Genomic DNA, 18,826 nt, shown 5'->3' on the forward strand with positions numbered 1-18,826 from the left:
ATTTTAAAAATAAAATATGGCCACATTATTATTTTTCCATTGATGCTGTTGTATATCATCAGTGGGTGAGAAATCTATCTTGTTGACACATACAGTGTCTGAAATAGGATATAAAATGACTCATTGTGTTGAAAATAAATTATTAAAGTGTTACAAAGTACCCCTTATTGGGAACCACTGCCCTACTCAACAAAACACTGATTAGTTAGGGGTTCGTTTTTCTGCTACCTTATCTGGCAACCCGGGTCCGTGCGCGGAGGGATTTTGCGGATGTATCTTGCAGTGCTAGGTCCCTCAGCTGATGTGAAACTAGCAGGGTTAAGGAGAGAGAGAGAAAAGAGGAGAGCTGGTGCACTGTCTGTTACAACTACAACACTGGAACTAATAGGTAACAACATTACATCAAAAACATTATTTTTACACTGACACCTCTCGCGTCATCTTACGGATTTACGACGCTAGTCATTGTCGAAGTACTGCGGGCAAAATACGACTTATTGTTAGGAAAATATCTCGAGTCCCGATCCTGGTGCTTTCCTGTTTTTGTGTCTAAAATGTATCAGAGGCCATTTCTCTTTTTTGCTAGCTAGTGCTAGCTTGCTAACAGGCTAGACAGAATTGTTTTTAAAATGTAGACACGTTTGAAGGGAAAAAAAAATATTCTAAGTCTTTAAATGTAGAAGTACAGGTGAAAGTGTGTCGTAATATAAATCCCAGAACACCTTGTCGAATATATCTGGCGACAATAGGGTTTGCTTGTATTAATTAGCTTCCGTGCTAATGCTAGCAGTTTATAGACGCTCTTGTTTGATTTACCATCGCTACACGCCAGCTGCGTGACTGTCCTGCGGCAGCACATTCGCTATACATAAGGTCAGTGTTTTGCTTTCGGACGGACAGTTAAGCTTTATCAGTAACGTGTACATTTATCACCAGTGTTTATTTTTTGACCGCTTACTGCGACTGGTCATTGAAAGCAACATTCGATTTCTTATTTACCTAACCTAGCATTAGCGTGCTAATATTTCACAACCACTTATAAGGAATTATTTTGACATGGTAGCATCTAGAGGATCGCTGATGACCGTTGGCCTTCTTATTTAACTCTTAATAAGACCCATGTGCTTAGTGGACACATTGTTAGTAGACAGCTAGTTCCTGCTGGCTATCATTAGCTTTAATGCTAGCCTGCGTTCTTGAAAGAGGCAGGCACAGGCCTGCCTGGTTAATAAACACCGAATATCTTCTCGGCTCGTTGCGTTTAGTTAACTCTATTTTGGCCCAACAACAACGCCGACCATTTTTACATTTGTAAGCTTCTACTTGACGACCTGACATAGTAATTTAAATCTAGCGAACAGTGCTGGAGGCACGGAATCTGCGGAAATATAGTTTGGCTCTGGTTTTTAAACTGGACTTGCACACCAATGTGTCATGACACCATGTAAACCCAACAAGTTGGACATGAGTTCTGGTAAATTTCTCGCTTTATTACATTAAGCCTGCTTAGACGGACGTCTCCAGTCGATGCTGCCATTTTTGATGTGTTGCTAATCTCAGGATCTCCGTTTAGCACCCAGAGGCCCAGCTGTACCTTTTATTTAGGTGTATGTCTATTTAATACTATAACCAATAAGCGACGGATTAGTTAGTTTGTAGAGTTTGGAATTTAAAGAAATAAACTGTTTTCGCACCGGCACGTCAACTACGCATTTCTATAGAGCATTGCTAGGTTAGCTACCGTATTACCAACCACTGTGTCGAACACGGATACGGGCCTTTTGATCGTGATCTCCGCTGTATGTGTTCAACATTAGCGTTTTGAATTTGTAAGTATTTTATTTATTTATTTCTAAATAAGGCTACTCGTGTAGTGTCAGTATACGTAAAAGTGTTGAGACGTTACGGGCTAGGTGCTACACATGTTCGGGTCTGTCTGTGGTGCTCGACAGCTACGTCAGAAATACAGGCCCCGGAAAATCATTGGGGGGGGTGGGTTGTCGTTTGTGTTTTGTGACGTCTCGAAGAAACCTGCTCCCGGTACTCTTTATCAAACTGTCATTCCTTTGATGGGGTTATTTCATCACTGTATTCACACCCACACTGTTCCAGTTGACACCCTATTCGTTTAACTAACAAAGGCCGTTGGTACTTTTAATGCAGGCCTTATGTGGCCCTGTAAGCTTGGCAAAGTGTGACGTATTTTTCATCATCACCCCTGGTCTTACACCTAAAAATCTAACCTAACTGGTTAACTAATATTTTAAATGTATAAATTCGATTATTTTGTGTGTGTGTGTGTGTGTGTGTGTGTGTGTGTGTGTGTGTGTGTGTGTGTGTGTGTGTGTGTTCTCGTTCTTAATGCTGTTGTGTTTAATCCCCAGCTACTATTCTCATTATATATAGTGAAGTGACTTCCTCATTGTTTTGTTTGTTTGCAGACTTCTTTTTCTTTTAAAATAAAAATCTTAATTACACCTCTTACTTAATAGCCACTAAGTTGATTTAGTTTTTTTGTTTCTTTTTATTTTTGGAAGTAGATCTGGGCAATATAAATTAAAACTCATATCTCAATATTTTTTTCCTCAAAATGTCGAAATGCGATAGAAATCTCAATATTTTTATTCAAATAAAGTCTTACCAGACAGATAATTCTTGGTTAAATTTGCTAATGCCAAATGCCACATATGTACATTTGTTAACAAACCACTGCACGATATGTGACATTTTAAGCTTCTCCTATAAGAGACAGCACGTGTGAGTGAGTTCTGTATTGTGGTTTTCTTAGGGGTTAAAAGGCACTCAGCAGCCTAACTGTGCATTCCATGCTGTTCTGAGAAGTAGTAAAAGCAATATTTTAAATTTCTATATTGCCAAAAATACAAAACTCAATATATCTTGAATCGCTATATATTGCCCAGCTCTAGTTGGAAGCATTTCTTATATATTGCTTACCTTTGCTTATGTCCTGCTACACATGCACAAACTAACACACAATGCTGTATAATTGCACCCCTTATATGCTTTTTGTACTTTGCACACTCATGACAAGAAATACTCAATCTGGCACTCACTGTTAAAAAGGTCAGTGTCTGTATTAGTGTTTATTAATACAAAATCCTGTATACTATAACAAAAACTTTCCTACTTAGTCGATAGTTATGTTCATGTTCGATGGTGTGAAATTCAAATCAGCAAAATAAGCTGTTCTGACAATTGTATTAAATGTTCCCCACTGCACTATGTTTATGTTTTTGTCAATTTATTTCTGTTTTACAGTGAATGGTAGTGTCTAGAAAGGGTATGTCCCTTCAGGAGAGAGGTGCCAATGTCCAACCGGCCTAATTCCAATCCAGGGGGGTCACTGCGCCGTTCACAGAGGAACACTGCTGCGGCCCAGCCACAAGACTACACAGTAGCGGGAAGGTAAGGCGGTTTGTTCATTAATCACTTAACTATGCTTACAATTTCATTAAATGCAACAATTCACATTTTGTCTTGGTGCCAATGACTGTTTTGACCTCTTAATTCAAAGGTGAAACTTCTCTTGTATTTTTTAACCTTGTCAAATCAGCCTTTGATTAACTTGGTATCAGTTGTTGATCATACCACACAGATATGCTAATGAAGGATATGCAGATGAAACAATAAGAAAGATGGCATGGGGATTGACCAGGTCTTCTTTTTGGTGGCTTGATTACAGAAACCCACACTGTTTCTTGCTCTTTAATTTCCAATCTTCCAGGTTGCAGTCAGAGCAGGCGAATCATAAAGCAAATTCCACATCTGAGAGTAGAAGACCTCATTCTAAGGCTCCCAAAGCCACAACCAGTTCAGCTACTTGTCAGCCCAAAGGGCACAGCTCCAAAAGGTACCCACATTTTCTCTTTAGTACTTAGTGTATGTGGATGTGTTTTGTCAACATAAAAGCTGAAAATTTAATTTTGAAACATTTGTGCAACTTTCAAATCTTTTTTTAAAATTTTATTCTTACGAGCAAGTACAGTTGATTTGGTTTTGCAAGTGTGTCATTTCAGAGTCTCTCTAATATGGACTTTTGTCTTGTTTTTACTCCCTAACAGAAGCGGTCTTACCCTGTCTGTGGCTTCATTTGTGTTGCAAGACGACTTAGAGGCTGCAGGAACCTCAGAACAAGAGCGACCAGGCCAACAGTCCAAAGGTGAAGGTACTCGTGGGCTAAAAAGAAGTGAAGCTTCAGACCAAATTAGCACTTTTGGACCGACCCCTGCCAAGAAGCTTAAATCCCTTCAGTCATCTCGAGATAATACCACAGAGACCAAAAGAAGTCCAGCTAAGTCCAAGAAGCGCTCGCTTGCTCCCGAACCGCCTGCCGTGTCAGGTCGGGGTCAGGGTAAGAAGAGTGCATCTACTGGGGCTGCAACTGTTCAGAAACGAAAGAAAGCGGACACTCTCCCCAGTCTCAGTAGCACCACTTTGTCCCTCTCCACTCGCACAGAGGGCAGAACTGCAAAACCCACCAAGCTGGCGTCTAAATCGGCGGCCTCAGCCAAAGCTGGGTGTAGCAACGTGACAGACTCCTCCTCCTCTGCCTCCACCTCTTCCTCTTCTTCAGCCACAGGCCCTAGCAGTGCCACCACGCAGGGTGCTCGAGTCAAACAGGGAAAAGATCAAACCAAGGCACGCCGCTCTCGCTCCGCATCAAGTCCCTCCCCACGTCGTAGTACACGGGACAAGGAGCAGGCCAAAACTGCCAGCTCGTCAAAGTTTGAGTGGGCTGCACGCTTCAACCCCAAAGTCAACCTGCCAAAACCCAAACTGTCCTTGCCCGGATCCTCCAAAACTGAGACATCCAAACCTGGGCCATCAGGATTACAAGCTAAACTAGCAAGTGAGTTGAAAACTTCTATTACTATAACTTCGGACTCCGAGATGTTATGTTTGAATTTTAAATATTTCTCAAATGTGTATTGGGTTATTCAGGCCTGCTTGTCAGTTGGAGTGAAAAAAGAAGGGGTTTTACAGTGTTGTTAGGCTCGTAGAAGGTCAGCATTTTATTTCCAATGTGCTCAGATAAAGGTTACACCTCTGGGATTAGATGTCAAAGGACCTGGGATCCAAGTAGCGTCACAGCAGTAGAAGTTACAACACGTCACTTAAAACTACTAACCTGGTTGGGACGCATCACAATGTGCACTTCATAGTGCCGTACAGCTTATCGTTGTATTTACCTTTTGATATAGATGCAGGTTAAACACCCTGAAATAGTACTTTCCCAAGTTTTTTGTCAACATTTGTGCTGCTCATAAGTTATACCTCAGAGTAACACTCAAAAAAGTTAGTAACGTTTTAACAGTGTGTACATGAATGCACATAATGTGCATCTGCATGTGTTGCTCCTATCATTCAGTTCATTGGGAGTAGAGCGTGTGTCTGACCTAAGGTACAGGATTCAATTTCAGACTTGGGCACCAGTTGCCTGAAACTGGAGAGTAACTTACTGACTAAATACAACCAAGTGCTCATCTGTCAGTGTGGGGAAGATTTGGGAATTCACTGTACGAACAAATTAACTCGACCACCAGTTAAACAGTAAATGTCTTTTATGTTGTCTGACATCATTATTATCTAACTGTTCTGATAAATACTGGGATTTTAGACACTTTTATTTCAGAATAAATGTAGCTCTAATACAGCCTGAAGTTTTTTCAATTTCAGCCAGATTTTATTTCGATGTTTTTGGACCATCAAACACATTTAATTTTTTTGTTTTTTTTTTTCAATTTTTTTTTAGTTGATGTTGATCCATTGAAGATATTTTTCCACCTGTTTGTTCTTGGGTATCATTTTTAGTACCTTCATCTAGGGATGCACCGAAATGAAAATTTGTGGCCAAAGCCGAATAAAATATAAACGCTTGGCATAATACCGAATATGGAATGCGGTTGTTAAGTTTTTCATTTTTTTTTTTTTAACCGTGCATAAATAGCCTAGAATACATTTTTAGACATGTTTTTTTTTTTTTTTTTTAAAGTAAATGTTTAATGACTATTCTGACATTTTTTAAATATTCCAGTAGCCTTTGCTTTTAAAAAAAATAAGCACAACAATGTTTTTCATTTATTTTATCCCTTCAAATATAACAAAACATGCATTCCAAAAAAAACTGAAGTGCATTAAAGGGGATTTTGCTACAGGGATATACATCCCTTTATCCTCATTCAGAGGGACAGAGTTGAAAAAGTTCTGTTTCCTCCCTCCCTTGTTATTCCACATTTTGTAAAAAGTCAGCTTTAAATGGGACAGTTGGATTTTGCCCACATTGGCAGGTGACGTCACCCAACCTAGAACATGAGTTCCTCCCTCTCCAACTAGCTCACAACTAAAACAAACACTGCGGTTTAATATTGAATATATATTATACTTTATTGCCATATATGTAAATGCAAACTGCACTACTGGACGCCCAAACTCCTCTACTTTTTCTGCTGCCAATCGTGTTGGGAATCACTGCTTGGAGCCACGGACCCATTGTTTACACATCAGCTGTTAGCACTCCGTGCTAATGCTACATCAGTCTATGCTGCGAGACCCGACATTGCTTGTTAACTGAGGAGGAAAAGATGGAGATGTTTACGGATTTGTGGCTTTACAGCGCTAACAACGGACTCGGTTGTGGAATTGGACGGTTTTTTTTTACGCGGTGACGGACGACGGAGAGCGGTAACAAGGGAGAGTCTGGCTGTTTGTGTGCAGAAAGGAGGAGCTGCTGCTCGCGCACACACTTTTCTCACTCAAAATCACTGCACGTTGTTTGATTGCGTTATTGTGTCACGTTACTATTCGGACTTCATTTTAACTCACTCAACCAAAGGCTGAATGTGGCTTTTTTTGCAATATTCGGCCGAATATATTCGGTGGCTGAATATTCAGTGCACCCCTACCTTCATCCTTCTCATTTGGAGCTACAATCGATAGCTGCCACCATTACTGCCAGTTTGAAGCAGATTTTGCTGTTGCATCAAGAAGAGGGTCAAAACAAGTAATTTTTTTATTATCCAACGTATAAGTATTCTTTCAATTGTAAATTTAAGGCAAATACATTTTCAGGCTTTTCTTAACAATATTTTTTTTATATGCTTGTATGAGGCCCTAGTTGGTCTGTCGAAAGCTACTGCAGTTTTTAGCTATTTATTGCCTTTTATGGGAATCAAAGAATTCAAGATTTTATAAGACCACTATTCTCTCTAATCTGTTGTCTAACTAAATGCCAACTGTTAATTTGCAAAGTTTAGGAGATGGAAGGTACTGATATTCAATCGACTATTGTCAGTGTAAAAATTACAAATGTTGTTCAATACAATTGGTGTGTATCATGAATGTTAAAAGCTATTCTTTGTGTTGTTGTTTTTTTAAAACCTTAAATTAACCAAAAAAGTCTAATTGAGCCATTACGTTTCAGGGACTTACTTAAGGTACTGTGATGACCCACAGTGGATTCGAACCAGCAACCCTTTGGTTAAAAGCTCGCTTGTACAAATACAAATGCAGACAATCCTCTTAAGTGGACTGAAACGTCTTGAGCCAGCATTTGACCAAAAATGTGTTTGAGACATATTTCCTGGTGTGTTATCTTTGGAATTCCTTTGCGTTTTAACAAGATATTATCATACATTTTAACATGACTAAATGCAAAGTAGGGATATGGAAATTAGTGGTTTATATGCTTTTATTCTTTAGTCTGATGTGTATATTGAATGTTTCAAAATAAGAAAAGACTTATGTTTACGGTTTTTTGATCCTGGCTTTACCAGAAAACTTGAAAGAGCCAGTTTTATATGGTCTAAAACATTTATATATTATTTCCGTTCATGTGATGGTTAGTTACTACATTTTTTTAGTGCATGCCCAATCCTGTTTTTTGGTGTTCCTTTATATATTTACTGTACACTAAATGTCCCAAATTTCTGCCAAAATAGAGCCTTTTTTTATTTTATTTTTTTTTTTTACAAAATTTCCCAATTTCCATTTCAATTCACTTTGTCTTCCAAACAATTTAGATATTTACCACCCATTTAGCGCTGCAAATACAGGTGAAATGCCTCAAACATAAAGGTCAGGGGTCAGGGTATGTTCCATGTCACTATTTCCTTTTCAGGAAGTACATTTTGTGATTTCCATCTGTTTTCTGTAATCATGAAAAATCGGCCTTACAGGAGCCTATAAGTCACAGAAATTCTGAAGTTTTCTATATTAACATTTAAATAGATTCAACAAAACAATTGTAAATTTTGAATTTAAATAATAAAAGTGTAGATGTATTATGGGCAGTAAGTGGAATTTGTTTATTGTATAGATTATATACAGTTGATATAAAAAGTCCACACACCGCTGTTCAAATGCCAAGTATTTGTGATGTGAAAAAATGACACCAAGATGAATAATTTCACAACTTTTTTCAACTTTAATGGACCTATAACCTGTACAACGCAATTGAAAAACAAACTGATACCTTTCAGGGAGTGAAGTAAAATAAAAAAACCCTGAGAGAATGAGGTTGCAAAAGTGTGCACACCCTCTTATAACTGGGGACGGGGCTGTGTTCGGATTTAACCAATTACATTCAAACTCGTATTAAATAGGAGTCACCACACACCTGTCACAATTTAAAGTGCCTCTGATTAACTCCAAATAAAGTTAAGCTGTTCTAGTAGCTTTTCCTGACATTTTTGTAGCCACATCTTTCAGCACAAGCCATGGTCCGCAGAGAGCTTCCAAAGCATCAGAGGGATCTCATTGTTCAAAGATACCAGTCAGGTGAAGGGTGCAAAAGAGTTTCCAAGGAATTAATTATAACAAGGAACACAGTGAAGACAGTCATCATCAAGTAGAGAAAATATGGCACAACAGTGACTTTACCAAGAACAGGACGTCCATCCAAAATGGATGACAAGACGAGAAGAAATCTGGTCAGGGAGGCTCCCAAGAGGCTGACATCAACATTGAAGGAGCTGCAGGACTTTCTGGAAAGTCCTGGCTGTGTAGTACATGTGACAACAATCTCCCATCTTCTTCATATGTCTGGGCTATTTGGTAGGGTGGCAAGACGGAAGCCATATCTTTAAGAAGAAAAACATCCAGGCCCAGATTCATTTTGCAAAAAACACATTTGAAGTTTCCCAAACACGTGGGAAAATATGTTATGGTCCGATGAAACCAAGGTTGAACTTTTTGGCCATAATTCCAAAAATGTATATTTGGCGCAAAAACAACACTGCTCATCATCAAAAGAACACATTACCTACAGTGAAGCATGGTGGTGGCAGCATCATGGTTTGGGGCTGTTTTTTTTGCTGCTGGATATGGGGTTTTAGTCAGGGTGGAGGGAATTATGAACAGTTCCAAATACCAGGCAGTGTTGGCACAAAACCTTCGAGCTTCTGTTAGAAAGCTGAAGAGGAACTTTATCTTTCAACACGACAATGACATTAAGCACACAACCAAACCAACTAAAGAATGGCTTCACCAGAATCAGATTGAGGTTTTGGAATGGTCCAGCCAGATTGCAGACCTGAACCTGATTGATTGAACATCTGTGGAGTGATCTGAAGAGGGCTGTGCACATGAGATGCCTTTGCTATCTGTCAGATTTTGAGCAATTTTGTAAAGAAGAGTGGGCAAATATTGCCTCTACAAGATGTGCAACACTGATACCCAAAAAGACTGAGTGCTGTAATAAAAGCCAAAGGTGCTGCAACTAAGTATTAGTTTAAGGGTTTGCATATTTATGCAACTAGGATATCTTAAGTTTTTTTTATTTTTCCCATTTAAAGGTTTCAGTTTGTTTTTCAATTGCATTGTACAGGTTATAGGTCACATTATAGGTGGAAAAAAGGTGTGAAATTATTTATCTTGGTGTCATTTTTTTACATCACAGAAACTGGGAATTTGAACAAGGGTGTGTAGACTTTATATCCACTGTAGTGTAAAATGTAAATGTGAAGGAAAACATGAGGCACACAAGGAGCTTGTGGGATGGGAATGTGTCAGAACAAAGATGTTCATGTTTACAGTAAAGAAACTTGTTTCTTGTAAAATCTTATTTTACTGTCAATACTGAATGTCATAAAAAGTTAAGAAATACATGTATGAATAAAAATAACTAAATACAAATGGATATAAAAGGCAAAAACCGTATTTTCATAAATGTGCAACTTCTGGGTAAGAAATATATATACAGTAAGGTGCATAAACTGTCTCACAGTGCGTGGCTATTGTGACTCCGGTCAGCAGTTCAGGATCCTAATGGCAAAGGGAAAGTGAGTTCCCGAGTTTGACAAATGTTTGATAAAAAGAAGCCTACCAAACTTTTCATGGAGTGGATCTGAACTTTTTACAATGTTTTTGTATTTTAAAATTATGACTCACTGATCTCCCATAAAGGCTATCCTGTCATAGAGCTTGGGTTGTGTTGCTAATAATACCTTTCTGCGCAGTGGTCTCAGAGATTTAGACAGTCAACACCAGAGAGCCTACTGTATTCTAAAGTCATGTTGCACAACAACCAACATCAGTCAACTTTGTTATAACTCCACTCTCTTTTAACTCAGATTTTTTCATAAAGCTATGAAAAGATTCGTTTCACATTAAGTAACATTGTTGTTTTACTAAAGCCTTCTGTATGTTCAGCCAAATATTTAAGAAAAATAACAATAATTCAAAAAAGAATGTCTAAAATGCGTTGGGTAGTGTTGTACTGGTAATAAGTAAGTAGATTGCTAAATGAACAAAGAGAATGTTAGTTTGAAAGGAGTTGAGTGAACGTAAGCAAAGGTTGGTATTGGGCATGTGTGTAAAGGTCAATTAATAGGAATAGCTATCGTTTATAGTATTTTGTGTTAGGCTTGACGTCATCGTCTGGTTCTGCTTGTCTAGTGTGATTTTGATTGATGTGATATCAACAGTGCATTCTATTTTTTTTTCTTTTCAATAACTAATACTTATTTAGTTTTTATTTGTCTTAACATTTTATTTTACTTCAGGTTTAAGAAAGTCTACTAAAAAGCGCAGCGAGTCTCCTCCAGCAGAGCTCCCCAGTTTTCGGCGGAGCACACGCCAGAAGACCACGGGCTCCTGTGCCAGCACCAGGTACGAGTCAATGTGGTGGAATAATGCCTTCTGTCAATGAAAACGGAAGGAAATGTAAATTTTAAAAAAGCATTGAGTTTGCCAGTGATAGTTTATTAGAAATATGAATGCCTTTGTTTAAGTGTAAATATATTATGTTTGGTGATGTTATTTGTATTGTTGATCAGGTGTTTTGCAACCTTTCAGTCCGATCCTGCTAAGTGTATATGTTAATAATTTTTCTAAATGTCGACAGTCGGCGGGGCTCAGGCCTGGGCAAGCGCGGGGCAGGTGAAGCTCGCCGACAGGAGAAAATGGCCGACTCAGACAACAACCAAGATGGGGCCAACTCATCAGCTGCTCGCACTGATGAGGCTTCACAAGGAGCTTCAGGTACCAATAAGGACCTTGACAGCGGTCATGGAAAAGCGCACAAAAAAGTTTTGTTACATAGGATGTAAAGGAAAGTTAAAGCACATACAGAGGCAAAGGGAGGACTGTGTTTCTTAAAGGGATGATTTTTGGCCAATCATGTTCTCAGTTTAGGGTTTTTACAGCTATTGCAATTGTAGAAAAACTTTGGTAACGCTATATAGTACTTAAAGTTTTATATAGGGATGTCCCGATACAACTTTTTCACTTCCGATATGATACCAATATTGCAGCCTTGAGTTTTTGCCGATATCAAACCAATGCGATATCAGCACGAATTGTACATACTTTTATTACTTATTTTGTGGTGTGGAATGTTTGAAAAGGCTTGATCAAGTGATGTTACTCAGAGAACAATAGTCAGCAACAGGAAAAACTGAACCTTTTATTATTAACCAAGTGGTTACATAAATGTTTACCTTCAACAAAATATCTACAGTATTCTACAATTGAATAAATATGATGTATATTGGAGATTTTAGATGCAATCAGATATTCGTTTTCTGGCTGATATCGGACCGATATCTGATCGAATCGGGACACCTCTAGTTTTATACATTACGCTGTCATTAGCATGAGTAAGGTGTCATGAAGGCTGTCATTATGTGTCGTTCACTAAATCATGACACCTTTAGAGCTATGTTGGCATTTCTTGTGTTAGGTGAAGGGTTCTTGTGGGGTGTAGGTAGGGTTAGGGTAACAAACGACACTTAATGACAGCTTTTCTGACACCTTATTCATGCTGATGACAGCCTTCATTGCCATAAAAATCACAGCGTAATGTCAGCCTTATGTATAAAACGTCAAGTGAAGTGTTCCCAAAACTTTTGACTGCTTGTTTTGATGTTTTATTAAAATTGAATTGTCTGTTACTAGTTTATGAATTGCCTTTAATTCCTGTGTACAGCTTCAAGCTCAGTTGCTGGTGCAGTGGGCATGACCACCTCTGGTGAAAGTGAGTCTGATGATTCTGAAATGGGAAGACTTCAAGGTCTGTAAATGTATCATTAGATCATTCATTCGATCACAGCTGGAGGGTGGGGTGTTTGAACTGTGCAGAGCAGCTTTTTAACCTTGTGCTGTGTGCTTTCTGCAGCTCTCCTGGAGGCGAGAGGTCTCCCCCCACACCTCTTTGGGCCCCTGGGACCCCGCATGTCACAGCTGTTTCACAGGACCATTGGCAGTGGAGCCAGTAAATGCACACTTTGTGTATATGTATGTTGTAGTGTTCTATAAACACCTGGGGTTAATAACTTTGTTTGCTCTTTTTTAGGCTCTAAGGCCCAACAGCTACTGCAGGGCCTCCAGGCCACTGGTGACGAGTCTCAGCAGCTCCAAGCTGCAATTGAGATGTGCCAGCTGCTGGTGATGGGCAACGAGGAAACACTTGGTGGATTCCCAGTCAAGAGCGTGGTGCCTGCTCTCGTAAGTCTTTTCTTGTTCAACTCTCAACTTCACAGTCAGTGGGATAGTTTGTCATTTTCTGGTTTGGTGCTGCCTTTCATTTTTGTTCTATTATGAGAATTTGGATTCTCAGAAATGTACTTATGTGCTTTACTAACTAATTTTCTTTGCTTTTTTAAATACAGATTACACTGTTGCAAATGGAGCATAACTTTGATATTGTGAGTATATTTTACTTTGATCTGTAAAAATTAGATTTTATTAGTGTCTTTCACTTCACTTGCAATCTTGTTAGGCTAATCATTTATGCGAGTGACCTCTTGTCCCTGCACACAGATGAATCATGCATCCCGCGCGCTCACCTACATGATGGAGGCTCTTCCTCGTTCTTCTGCTGTGGTGGTCGATGCGATTCCTGTCTTCCTGGAGAAGGTAGGCTGCTGCAGTCTCTCTGTCTCTAATGACTGGATGATTTGCCGTAGTGGCTTTTTGATATGCTAATGAAGCACTCTGCTTTCTTGTCTGCAGCTTCAGGTGATCCAGTTCATTGACGTAGCAGAGCAGGCCCTGACTGCCTTGGAGATGTTGTCAAGGCGACACAGCAAAGCCATTTTGCAGGCTGTAAGGGATATATTCAGTTTTTTGTGTGTTTTAAAAATTGTTCTCTCTCCATTTGCCACCTTAGTTTATACTGTGACAATAATGATTGTCTACTATCACAGGGTGGGCTCGCCGACTGCCTCCTTTATCTGGAGTTCTTCAGCATCAATGCTCAGAGGAATGCTTTGGCCATCGCAGCCAACTGCTGCCAGAGCATCACTCCAGATGAGTTTCACTTTGTTGCAGATTCTCTGCCACTGTTGACTCAAAGGCTCACTCACCAGGTAGGAGTTTTCTTGCTTTATAGACCATTATTGTTTGGGATGGGTTAGTTCTCAAGTCTTGGCTTTGGCAATAATAAACCAGTGAGGGGGAAATATTAAGTATGGACGGCTTTTTTGAAAATACTATCGATTAGATGCTATTATGTCAAACAATCACAGACGACATATTGATAATGTGCATATGCTGTATGTATTTTTAGTATGTTGCTCTCTGAAACCATTTGTGTTCTGTCTTGGTCACGTATTTGTTGTTTTTTTTGTTGCAGGATAAAAAGTCTGTCGAAAGCACTTGTCTCTGTTTTGCCAGATTGGTTGACAATTTTCAACATGAGGAGGTTAATATCTCAATTACTTTGTGGGAAATATTTTTTGGGGGGGATAAAGAGTCCTTTTTTGTTATACCATTTCAGTTTTAAAACTTTAATTAACAAAGTGACTTTCCAAGTCTAATCTGTGTGCTAAAATTCACAGAACTTGCTGCAGGAGGTTGCATCACGAGACCTGTTGACCAACATTCAACAGCTGCTAGTGGTGACCCCTCCTGTCCTGAGCTCGGGGATGTTCATCATGGTTGTGCGAATGTTTTCGCTGATGTGCTCAAACTGCCCATGCCTGGCAGTCCAGCTGATGAAACAGAGTGAGTAACCTTAAACACACCTCTGTCATATTTATCATGCCAGTTTACATATCGTTACTGTGTTGGGCAAATGCACAGGGTGAAATTCTAAGAAGTCCAGAGGTCAGCAAACTTTACTGTTAAAGGAGCCATTCTGTCTCTCTCTCTAGTTCAGACATTTTCTTTAAGCAATACATTTGTTATTAAATTTACTTGCACATAATTTCAACCATTGGGTTGAATCAATGCATATTTAATTTGCATAATTCCACATTGATTCACTTTTGTTTCCTGACTATTTGAATGTGTTTAAAGGGATCCTCCACTGTTTCTACAAATGTGGCATAAAACCTTTGAAATATCCTTATTAGAAGATCTATGCCTAACATAACTCATTATTTAGCACCATATTTGTTTTATTAACTTTCAAAAATGGGTCTTCTTTACTGTTTGAGAGCCTGTGCACCGCTATGTTGAAATGACATCATTGATGATCCCTATCGCCCCTTTCAGCCCATTGAGTTCTATAGGAGGTGAAGCATTCAGGGACATTTAGCAGCTTTTTCAGTCAGAATGACAACTTGTGCTGCTTTGGGTTACTTTAAATATCAGTAAAAGTGAAAGAAAAAGTCGGTGTAAACCTCTTGTTTACCAAAATTTGATAAACAAAATACGTGCCCCGAAAAAATCTGTGACCACAGGGGTCAACAGTTCCAACTCTGCTGTTCCGTAGACAGCATAAAGAAGAGCAAAAAATCCCGACTTAAACCATACCTTCAACCCTTTCTGACAAGAACAACGGTTCTTTGCAGCAGACAGATTAAACTTGGGTCGGCATTAAAGAGCAGTCGACAAAACGGAAGGGTTGGAACTGTCGCCCCCTGTGGTATACAGATTATCCTTCCCTGTATATTTTGATTATAGAATATTTAAGAAAACAAATCAAACTTAGCTTTCATGCTCCCAAAATTGATTTCTTTAATAAACCTGCTCACATATCCTCTCCTTTGATATGTACCATCAAGGTAGGTTTTTTTTTTTCTAAACCACCAAATTTTAATACTGTGATGTTTTCCATTATTAGAATAGAAACACAAATAGGGAAGGACAAGTCACTTTTGAAATTGGGTAAATCAGGTCTAATCTGGACAAATCTTTTGTGGTGTTTTCTTTAGACATTGCAGAAACTCTGCGTTTCCTCTTGTGTGGTGCATCTAATGGAAGCTGCCAGGAGCAGATTGAACTTGTACCACGGAGCCCCCAGGAGCTCTATGAGTTGACCTCACTCATATGGTAATCTTTTTATATATTTATTAAAGAATTAAATTAAGGTCACTCTAAACTTCAATATGAAAACTGGCGTAGTTACTGGAGAACTGATCCAAATTGTTAATACAACCATGATTAATGTTGTTACCTTGTCCAAGTCATTTGGGAATTGTCCTCAATACAGACTTTTTGTTTAACTCTCCCTATTGTTTTTTGCAGTGAGTTGATGCCCTGCCTGCCCAGAGAAGGTATCTTTGCAGTTGATCTAATGCTAAAAAAGGGGAGTGCCCAAACAACTGAGGGAGCGATCTGGCAGTGGAGAGATGACCGGGGACTTTGGCATCCTTACAATCGCATTGACAGTCGCATTATTGAGGTATAAAACATGTCTCTATCTCTGCTGTGTGTGCCCCGAAAATATAAATCTGTTTGGTAATTTTTACTTAGAATATTTAGATGCTAGTTTGGTGAAAACTGCTTGACCTCAGTCACACTCGAAGATACATGTTTGAAGAGCAAACAATGTGTCTGTGTGATTTTCTTGTCCTGCAGACAGCACACCAGAATGGGGAAGATGAGATCAGCTTATCAACATTGGGTCGTGTGTACACAATTGACTTCAACTCTATGCAGCAGATCAATGAAGACACAGGAACAGCACGTGGCATTCAGAGGAAGCCAAATCCTCTAGCCAATCCCAACACCGGTACGACAGTGAAATTTTTTCATTTTCTGTGATCTGGGATAATTAAAGTCCTAAATATACATTTTTTTCTGTTTAATGTGCATTGCCAGGGAGTCACCAAGAGGTCCGCAGAGAAGATGCCCGAGCCCAGCTAATGAAGGAGGACCCTGAGCTTGCCAAGTGCTTCATTAAAACTCTGTTTGGGGTTTTGTATGAAGTGTACAGCTCCTCTGCAGGCCCTGCTGTCAGACACAAGTGCCTTAGAGCCATCCTCAGGATCATCTTCTTTGCTGATGCAGAGCTGCTTAAGGATGTGCTAAGGAACCATGCTGTGTCCAGGTGAGAGTTCTAGTTGATTGATAAATGTTCAGGAACACCTGCCTCATGGTGAATGTAAAAGTGATTCATTGCTTAGCCAGTTTACTAATGTCTGTTCTACATTTGTATCTGTTTCTACAGTCACATTGCCTCTATGCTATCCAGTCAAGATTTGAAGATTGTAGTGGGCTCTCTGCAGATGGCTGAGATTCTAATGCAGAAGCTGCCGGATGTCTTCAGTGTTTATTTCAGAAGAGAAGGTAGAGTATGAAAACTCAGAATATTGTGTGAGCCTAAACTAAATGCATTATCTAGGAAAAATCTGCATTTCTTTACTTATTTTTGCATGTTAATTATATGTTTCTGGACCTTATTGTAGAAAATATTTTATTATCCATCTGGCATCGAACCACTATCTTGGTTCTAAACATTAGAATTGGAGCTATAGTTTGCACAGACACACTTAGTTCATGGTTCAGATGTTCATATTCAGGATTGTGTTGTGACACTGTGATGTCTTTGTTTTGTTCAGGTGTAATGCATCAGGTGAAGAACCTGGCAGAGTCTGAGAGCTTTTTAGTTACCAGTCCACCCAAGGCTTGCCCTAGTGGAACTGCTAGCCTCTGCACTACCACCATCAGCACTGCATCCACCACTTCTGCTAATAATGCAACTCCTGACCTGGGCTCTCCCAGCTTCCAGCACAGCATGGATGACTCACTAGACCTCAGCCCACAAGGGTGAGTCTGACAGCATTTGTGGCTTTGTTTTGCTTGTTTACATAGGAGACTTGAAGCTTTGTGGCTCAAAAGATAAACATTTGACAAGATCTTTTGTTTTGGATTTATCTATCTTTTATTTTGCACAACCAGTGTGTCATGCTTTCCGGTTAATTTGTAATTGACTTTGGCTTCATGATTTATTTCTTTTTTTCTCTTTTAGGCGATTAAGTGATGTCCTGAAGAGGAAGCGGTTACCTAAAAGAGGGCCTAGAAGGCCCAAATACTCTCCCCCAAGAGATGATGATAAAGTAGACAATCAGGGTAAGAATACTTGTATTTGTCATGTTCAAACACTACCAATGTGATTTTAAAGCTGAAACAGAAAATATTTAACCACGTTCTGTTTGAAACAACATTCACTTTCAACTTTTATTTTAAATAAATTGCTTCCACGTTTTAATTATTTTTCCAAAAGTTTCACGGAGAAATTAAAATGCGTGACTCATCATAACTGGTAAATGTTTGTGAATTCAATTGGTGTTTGAAGTGCATTGTGTTTTTCTTCCATCAGTTATGAAGTTTTTTTTTTTCTTGCAGCTAAGAGCCCTACCAGCACCCAGTCACCCAAATCATCCTTTTTGGCCAGTCTCAATCCTAAAACCTGGGGAAAGCTGGGTGCTCAGACCAACAATGCCAACTCAGAACCCTCACGCACAGCGGGGGTCAGTGGCTTGGCCAGAGCTCCTCCGAAAGACTCCATCTCAAATAACAGGTATGAAACTGAGCATTCTGCACGACTCTGGTTTCAAACCACACACATTATGAACGATGTTTGGCAAAAACACTCGATAAGTAGTAATTAGTGTGATTACCTCTGTATGCTAAATCTTGGTTTTATGTGTCTTCTGTAGAGACAAAATCAAAGCTTGGATTAAAGAGCAAGCCAGTAAGTTTGTGGAGCGCTACTTCAACTCTGAAACTGTGGATGGCAGCAACCCTGCACTGAATGTTCTACAGAGACTTTGCACAGCCACCGAGCAGCTCAACCTGCAGGTAAAGCACTCTATACATTCTATTAATCCTGTAGTAGATGAGCTAATCTTGGGTTCATACATTATAAGAAAGAGATTAATGTTTTACATGTACTGTTCAGGTGGATGGAGGTATGGAGTGCCTGGTGGAGATCTCCAATATTGTTTCTGAATCGGACGTGTCGTCCTTTGAGATTCAGCACAGTGGGCTGGTGAAGCAGCTCCTGCTCTATCTGACTTCCAGTGCGGACAGAGACTTATTGAGTCGGGACGTGCGACTCAAAAGGTTCCTCCATATCTTTGCTGGCTGCCCGGTAAGACTTTGTTTGATTAGCCTCAGAATCTTACTAAAATTGTAA

At 39.4% G+C, this 18,826-nt stretch overlaps 1 protein-coding gene across 3 annotated transcripts in view; it reads left to right on the forward strand.

The window, feature by feature from the left end:
• The first annotated feature begins 265 nt into the window (after window positions 1-265).
• Window positions 266-18,826, forward strand: part of trip12 (thyroid hormone receptor interactor 12) — a 30,777-nt gene continuing 12,216 nt past the window's right edge. Inside the window, exons 1-25 of one of the 3 annotated variants that reach the window (XM_028463918.1) lie at window positions 266-388; window positions 3,280-3,426; window positions 3,746-3,871; window positions 4,083-4,870; window positions 11,022-11,127; window positions 11,363-11,499; window positions 12,446-12,529; window positions 12,635-12,730; window positions 12,812-12,963; window positions 13,128-13,163; window positions 13,279-13,374; window positions 13,471-13,563; window positions 13,665-13,826; window positions 14,093-14,161; window positions 14,298-14,463; window positions 15,618-15,735; window positions 15,931-16,087; window positions 16,264-16,417; window positions 16,507-16,735; window positions 16,856-16,974; window positions 17,247-17,454; window positions 17,657-17,757; window positions 18,034-18,208; window positions 18,348-18,489; window positions 18,590-18,781. In XM_028463918.1, coding sequence (XP_028319719.1) covers window positions 3,329-3,426; window positions 3,746-3,871; window positions 4,083-4,870; window positions 11,022-11,127; window positions 11,363-11,499; window positions 12,446-12,529; window positions 12,635-12,730; window positions 12,812-12,963; window positions 13,128-13,163; window positions 13,279-13,374; window positions 13,471-13,563; window positions 13,665-13,826; window positions 14,093-14,161; window positions 14,298-14,463; window positions 15,618-15,735; window positions 15,931-16,087; window positions 16,264-16,417; window positions 16,507-16,735; window positions 16,856-16,974; window positions 17,247-17,454; window positions 17,657-17,757; window positions 18,034-18,208; window positions 18,348-18,489; window positions 18,590-18,781 — 3,804 coding nt within the window. In that variant the 5' untranslated portion in view covers window positions 266-388; window positions 3,280-3,328. Of the gene's footprint in view, window positions 389-734; window positions 874-3,279; window positions 3,427-3,745; window positions 3,872-4,082; window positions 4,871-11,021; window positions 11,128-11,362; window positions 11,500-12,445; window positions 12,530-12,634; window positions 12,731-12,811; window positions 12,964-13,127; window positions 13,164-13,278; window positions 13,375-13,470; window positions 13,564-13,664; window positions 13,827-14,092; window positions 14,162-14,297; window positions 14,464-15,617; window positions 15,736-15,930; window positions 16,088-16,263; window positions 16,418-16,506; window positions 16,736-16,855; window positions 16,975-17,246; window positions 17,455-17,656; window positions 17,758-18,033; window positions 18,209-18,347; window positions 18,490-18,589; window positions 18,782-18,826 lie in introns of those variants that run through there. The other 2 variants (XM_028463919.1, XM_028463920.1) reach the window with 2 other exon arrangements.

Source organism: Gouania willdenowi, chromosome 13 (assembly GCF_900634775.1).
Source record: "Gouania willdenowi chromosome 13, fGouWil2.1, whole genome shotgun sequence".
Classification (NCBI taxonomy): Eukaryota; Metazoa; Chordata; class Actinopteri; order Blenniiformes; family Gobiesocidae; genus Gouania; species Gouania willdenowi.